Genomic DNA, 6,023 nt, shown 5'->3' with positions numbered 1-6,023 from the left:
ATGTTCCAAATATTTTAGCTCCTTCAACTTATTATTGCAGAAGTTTATTCTGTGTTGTTGTAATAATATGTTCATGGTGTTTCAGCTACTTCAGCCTAATATTGCAGTAGTTGTTTCCGTGTTGTTGTAATAATATGTACATGGTATTTCAGCTGCTTCAGTTTAATTTTTTTTTAGCCTGAACTCCTAGTGTACAAGTTGTAGTATCTGTACTCTACACAACACACTCACACCATCACACACATGCACACCCTTAGAAGCTACGACCTATACACCTCAAACGTCCTTTTAAAGATCACCGAAGCCACATGAGCTCCGTAGACGACGAACACGTCATAGTTCCATTGTAGCGTCACACGAGTATACAGGACCTACATAGAAAATTATTTGCTTGCACGAAACAAGCGGTGCAGAACCAAGGTTCGAACCCTGGTCGACCAGCTCCCACCACCGGAGCTTTGCCACTGCGCTACACGCACGCCTGCGCTTCAGTTTAATATTGCAGTAGTTGTTTTTATGTTATTGCTGTGTTTTATTGTAGCTTTCTATGTTATTCGGCCAGAGGACAAGCCAGACGGCCGGGGCCGGAGGACGGAAGTATGGGAGGCGAGCGGATGGAGGTACTGTGGTTCAGGGGGATGATGGGCATGCTCGTCGCGCACGTGTGGCGATGCGAAAGCAGACGCGGCGGACTGTAGGGACGGACTGCGGGGCCGAGCTGGGGGGGGGGGCGCGGCGCGAGCGGTGCGGAAGAAACAAGCACAGAAAAGAAACAGAGGAGCTGCGTGGGCCTCCGTCGCGTAGACATACGGGTCTTGCGTTCGCGGCACGCACTCCCCCGGGCCATCCGTCTTTCTTTTTTCCTGACTTTCCTTTCTTTCAGGCGGACAGAGTTGCAGTTGCAGCTTCTACGGAAGAACACACAGAATCAATGGTGGTTTCATGATCCTTGATTCGCATCGTCTACCTCCGTCAGGGCCATCACCCGCTCCAGTACTCCTCCCTTAAACCCCTGCACCATTATCCTCCCTCCCGACGCCGACCTGCGGATTCTGCTTCCTCCCCTCCCCTTTTATCGCCCGCATCGCCGGCGCCCGGCCCCGCTCTTGCTTCGCTGTGGAGACCGGTAATTTCTCTTTTCCTTCGATCATTGCGGCATTGCAGTTAGCCCCTGACCTTTTCTTCTCCCGTTCACCCCCGCCGCCGCCCTACGCCAGGTGCCCGGGTGTAGCCTCGTCGCCCTTCGCCAGGTCTTCCTCGTGCCCTTCGCCGGCGAAGAGCGCCTACTAGGTATGCGCGCCCCTCCTCCTCCTCCTTTCTTCCTGCTGTGCGAAACCGGGCACCCGAACCGTAACCTGAATTGTTTGGGTATCTATATCCGGATCTGATCTAATTAAAGTGTATGTTTTTTGCAAAAAAAATATTGTGTTTGCATGTGTACACTCATGTCCTCTACTGGGTCTGTCCCTGATGCATCTGGGCTACTAGGCTATGTAGAGTGATTACTTCAGCTGTGAGATGCCTAATTTTAACATTTAAGTTGTTTGCAAAGAAGGGAAGTGGAGTAATGCAGTGCCAAAACGCCTCTGTGAATAGTTTGGTGTGATGGGGAAATCTTTATCTAGAGATGCTGGAACTTGAAATGAGCTGAACAAAACAGCAACTCTTATAAGATGCATAATTCTTGGAACCGCAGTGGCTTGGTGATTGCCACGTGGTGTGAGTAAAGTATATCATGCTTATTTCACGTAGGTGGTTATACCATTATAGTGTATATGGTGTCTGGTTGTAATATTTGTTTGTATGCTTGTTGTCCTAGTTTTAGATGGTTGTAATACCATGTCTAGAATGTTTTTTTCTTGTTTTGGACTTAACTTTAAATGCTAACTTTTGGTTAACGGAACTTTTTTTTTAAGATGCATAATTCTGGGAACCGCAGTGGCTTGGTGATTGCCACGTGGTGCGAGTAAAGTATATCATGCCTATTTCACGTAGTTGGTTATACCGTTATAGTGTATCTGGTGTACGGTTGTAATATTTGTTTGTATGCTTGTTGTCCTAGTTGTAGATGGTCATAATACCATGTCTAGAATGTTTTTTTTTCTTGTTTTGGACTTAACTTTAAATGCTAACTTTTGGTTAACGGAACTTTCTTTAAAAAAAAAAACTGTTACTACATTTTTGCTTCTCAGGATTCAAGATGGGGACTCATCGTAGGAATTATTCAGACGATGAATTTTCAGTTGCTGGCGAGAAGCCTGAAGTAGAATTCATGGACTTCCAGAATGATGACGCTTTTCAGGATTATTCATCTGAAGATGCCCCTGTGCTTGTCTCAGCTCCTTTCCCTTTCAAGGATGGAAAACTAAAATCTGTACTTGTTGGAGAAACATCGTCTGATACCATTCAGATTGAGAATACCTCTCCTGAATCTGTAAATTTGTGGAGTGTAAGAATTTTCGCTTCGAACCCAGAAGACAGCTATGTGTTATCAATGATGAGACCCCCGTCAAATGATGCAAATGAGGAGGAAAAGCAGGCTTTTCTTGCTTTGACATCCGTGGAAGACCGTACACTTCTGCCTGGACAAACACTTACAGTTTGGCTGTCTTGTATGCCAAAAGATATTGGTTTGCATACATCAATCGTGCATGTTGATATCGGTGATGAGAAGATTGAGCGTGTGGCTTTTCTTTTGGCAGATGACAATGTCTCCAAGGCCTTATTTTCTGATAAGCCTTATTCCAGGAGACGTGGTCAAGTTAAGAAATTTGAGCCTTCACCATATGTGCCAGGTTGCCGTCCAACTCAGCAGCACACTCAAGGATTCAAACATAAGCTTCGTCAGTATGCAATACCTGCACACATCCGCGAGCTTATTGAAAGTAAACAGAAACCTGATGTCCTATATGATGAGTTGAGCATGAAGAACTATGCAGAATTTTTTAGCGCTCTTATAGTCATGGAAGAACTCAATATGGAGGTATTTTCAACACCTGTCTCCTTAAATTTTAAGCTCTGTCCTGGTTTGCTAACTTTCCTTTTTGTAGGAGGAGATGAGAACATATGACATGGAGGGTGTCTTAATGAGACGGAGGGGTATGAACTTTTTGTCTCTTGAGGTCCCTGGTTTGGCAGAAAAAAGGCCATCACTAGTCCAAGGAGACTTCATAGTTGCTAGATATGCTGGGAATGATGCTCGGCCTTACCAAGTTAGTTCCCTTCCCTTGACAATTGTATATTTTTTGGCGCATTCTTAAAGGTTGAATATAGGTTCATATGCTCTCAGTGAATGATGATATGTCGGTTTGTCTCCAGGGTTTCCTTCATAAGGTTGAAGCTGATGAGATATTTTTACAATTTGACCATCAGTTCCACATGAATCACCGTGACAGAAACCAGTACCACGTTAGCTTCACATATAACAGAGTGAGCATGAGAAGGCTTTACAAATCGATTGATGATGCAAAACATTTGGGACCTGGCATTTTGTTTCCCCGCCAATCACCTTATAGAGTTTTGAAAAGGTGGCCATTTAAGCCTCTGAATCCACATATAAATACTGAGCAAGCAGATGCTGTTGCAATGATACTTGCCTGCAGAGGAGTTCCACCATATGTGGTATATGGACCTCCAGGAACTGGCAAGACCATGACCATTGTAGAGGCCATTTTGCAGCTTTATACGGGCAAGAAGAGGGCAAATATTCTCATTTGTGCTGCTTCCAATACTGCAGCTGATCATGTACTGGAAAAGCTCCTTCAAGCTAGCTATCTGATCTGTCCGAGTGATATCTTTAGGCTAAATGCTCAGAGCCGTCAATACGAGGATGTCAATACTGATTTTATCAAGTTTTGCTTCTTTCAAGATCGGATGTTCAAGTGCCCTCCGTTAAAAGCATTGGTGCAGTACAGGATAGTTATATCGACCTATACGAGTTCATATCTGCTGCAGGCTGAGGGCATTCGCCAAGGGCATTTCACACACATTTTCTTGGATGAGGCTGGTCAAGCCTCTGAACCAGAGGCGATGGTTCCTTTGTCAGGGTTGTGTGGAAGAGACACTGTGGTTGTGTTAGCAGGAGATCCAAAGCAATTAGGGCCGGTGGTTTATTGTAAGCAAGCAGAGAAGGATGGTCTTGGGAGATCATATCTTGAAAGGCTGCTTACTGACTTCGAGCAGTACCAAACAGGGAATCCTAATTATGTGACCAAGCTGGTGAGGAATTATCGGTGCCATCCTGCAATCCTAGAGCTACCATCAGAGCTTTTCTATGAGGGTGAATTGATTGCCTGTAAAGAAAGAGAATCATCTGCTTATGATTGCATTGGCCTTCCTAACAAGTCCTTCCCTATTCTTTTTGTCGGAATTCAAGGATGCGATGAGAGGGAAGGCACCAATCCATCATGGTTCAACAGGATTGAAGTTAGTAAAGTAGTATCTATCATCAGGAACCTGACAAGGGGTGGGGATGTTCATGAATCTGATATAGGAGTAATCACTCCATATCGTCAGCAAGTTGCCAAGATAAAGAAAGCCCTAGAGACATTTGAAATACCCGACTTGAAAGTCGGAAGCGTCGAACAATTCCAGGGCCAAGAGAGGGAAGTGATAATCATCTCTACAGTCAGGTCGACTGTAAAGCATAACGAGTTTGACAAAAATTTTAACCTGGGATTCTTGAGCAACCACAAAAGGTTCAATGTTGCTATCACTCGCGCAAAATCATTGCTCATCATCATCGGAAACCCTTACATTATCACCAAGGTAGTCTCTCTGTCATTCATTATATCTCCTCTAGGCTCTAGTCCATCTCATGCACTGTTATGTATTCATTGTCAAACTAACTACTGTAACTTCAGGACCGGCACTGGGATAGGCTCCTGCGATACTGTGCTGACAATGACTCTTATCAAGGATGCCCCCTTCCACCACCAGAATCTCATTCTTATTCAGACGATACCGGATTCTTCTCCAAGTATGATGAAGACCAAGGTGGACCTTCTGGTCAGGACTACAACCAAGAAGCTGCCTACTGCAACTGCAACCAAGAAGCTGCCTACTGCAACTACAACCAAGAACCGTCTGACTTCGGTTTGAGGCATGACACTGGTGCTCAACCTGCTTCTGAGAATCAAGTGTTATGGTCTGAGGAGTTGCCTGAAGATGAGAACCAGCCATTGAGCAACCCCCAAGCAGATCTTGAGGAGATGCCGAAGCAGGATGTCGAAGAAGGGGCTGCACAGGGAGATGCGCAGGCTGACCAGTTATCAACCAATGACAATCAGCTCCAGGATGCATCCACGGTGAAGTACACCTTCCCTCCTGGTTGGTGCGACGTTTCGAGCATCCCAGCAACAGGCTGGGGCGATTGATCAGACCTGCAATCGCCCTTGGTAGGGGGGTCATTGGCAGAATAATTGAGGCTGATGACCTTGTGAACCCAGCACCCTCGGTGTCCCTTCCTTACATCAAGCCTTCATTCAGCTCACTGCTGGACAATTGTTGTAGTGAGTGAACTGCGTCTATGTGTTTAGGCCATCATGTGCCTGATGCGGTCAACATGAAATATGGTGTGGTTAATTTGCGTGTCATTGAGCGTGTGCTCATGGTTTTAATGCGCGGCAGTAGCCTGTTTGGTGTCGGTGTGGCTGCCATGCCGGAGTAGGATTGTCAGGCTTAAAATCTTCATTGTTCTGTTTATAGTCAGAAAGTTCAGAAGAAGACACGCAACTGGAGTCAACAACTCGTGTAACTTGTTGCCGACTTTACTTGGCCGAGAGAAGCTGTCCATCCTTCATCTATAGACCCATTTTTTTAGTTATAATTCATGTTCTGCTAAGTTCTGAGTCAGAGCTTTAGCCTTTGCAGGTTCAGGTTTAGTTTGTTGCTTCCTTTTCTAGTTCTGCTCTTTTCCTGGCTTCTATCAAATTCATGTATTTCCGTTATGCTATAATGGAAATGGGATATTCTCATGTGGAAAAATAAGCTGTGATGGTATAAATGGTTGAAGGGGAATTCTG

The 6,023-nt window shown here is 45.1% G+C and overlaps 1 protein-coding gene across 1 annotated transcript; it reads left to right on the top strand.

Annotated features, from left to right (window-relative positions):
• Positions 1-730: 730 nt before the first annotated feature.
• On the top strand, positions 731-6,023 carry LOC136507074 (probable RNA helicase SDE3). Its single transcript, XM_066501916.1, has 6 exons — positions 731-1,126; positions 1,218-1,290; positions 2,193-2,983; positions 3,051-3,212; positions 3,319-4,767; positions 4,863-6,023. Exons 3-6 carry the CDS (start codon positions 2,201-2,203, stop codon positions 5,373-5,375), a joined length of 2,907 nt encoding a protein of 968 aa, XP_066358013.1. The 5' UTR covers positions 731-1,126; positions 1,218-1,290; positions 2,193-2,200; the 3' UTR covers positions 5,376-6,023.

This window comes from Miscanthus floridulus, chromosome 1 (assembly GCF_019320115.1).
Source record: "Miscanthus floridulus cultivar M001 chromosome 1, ASM1932011v1, whole genome shotgun sequence".
Classification (NCBI taxonomy): Eukaryota; Viridiplantae; Streptophyta; class Magnoliopsida; order Poales; family Poaceae; genus Miscanthus; species Miscanthus floridulus.
The sequence above is the reverse complement of the archived record's forward strand: the minus strand, read 5'-3'. Positions and strand labels throughout refer to the sequence as shown.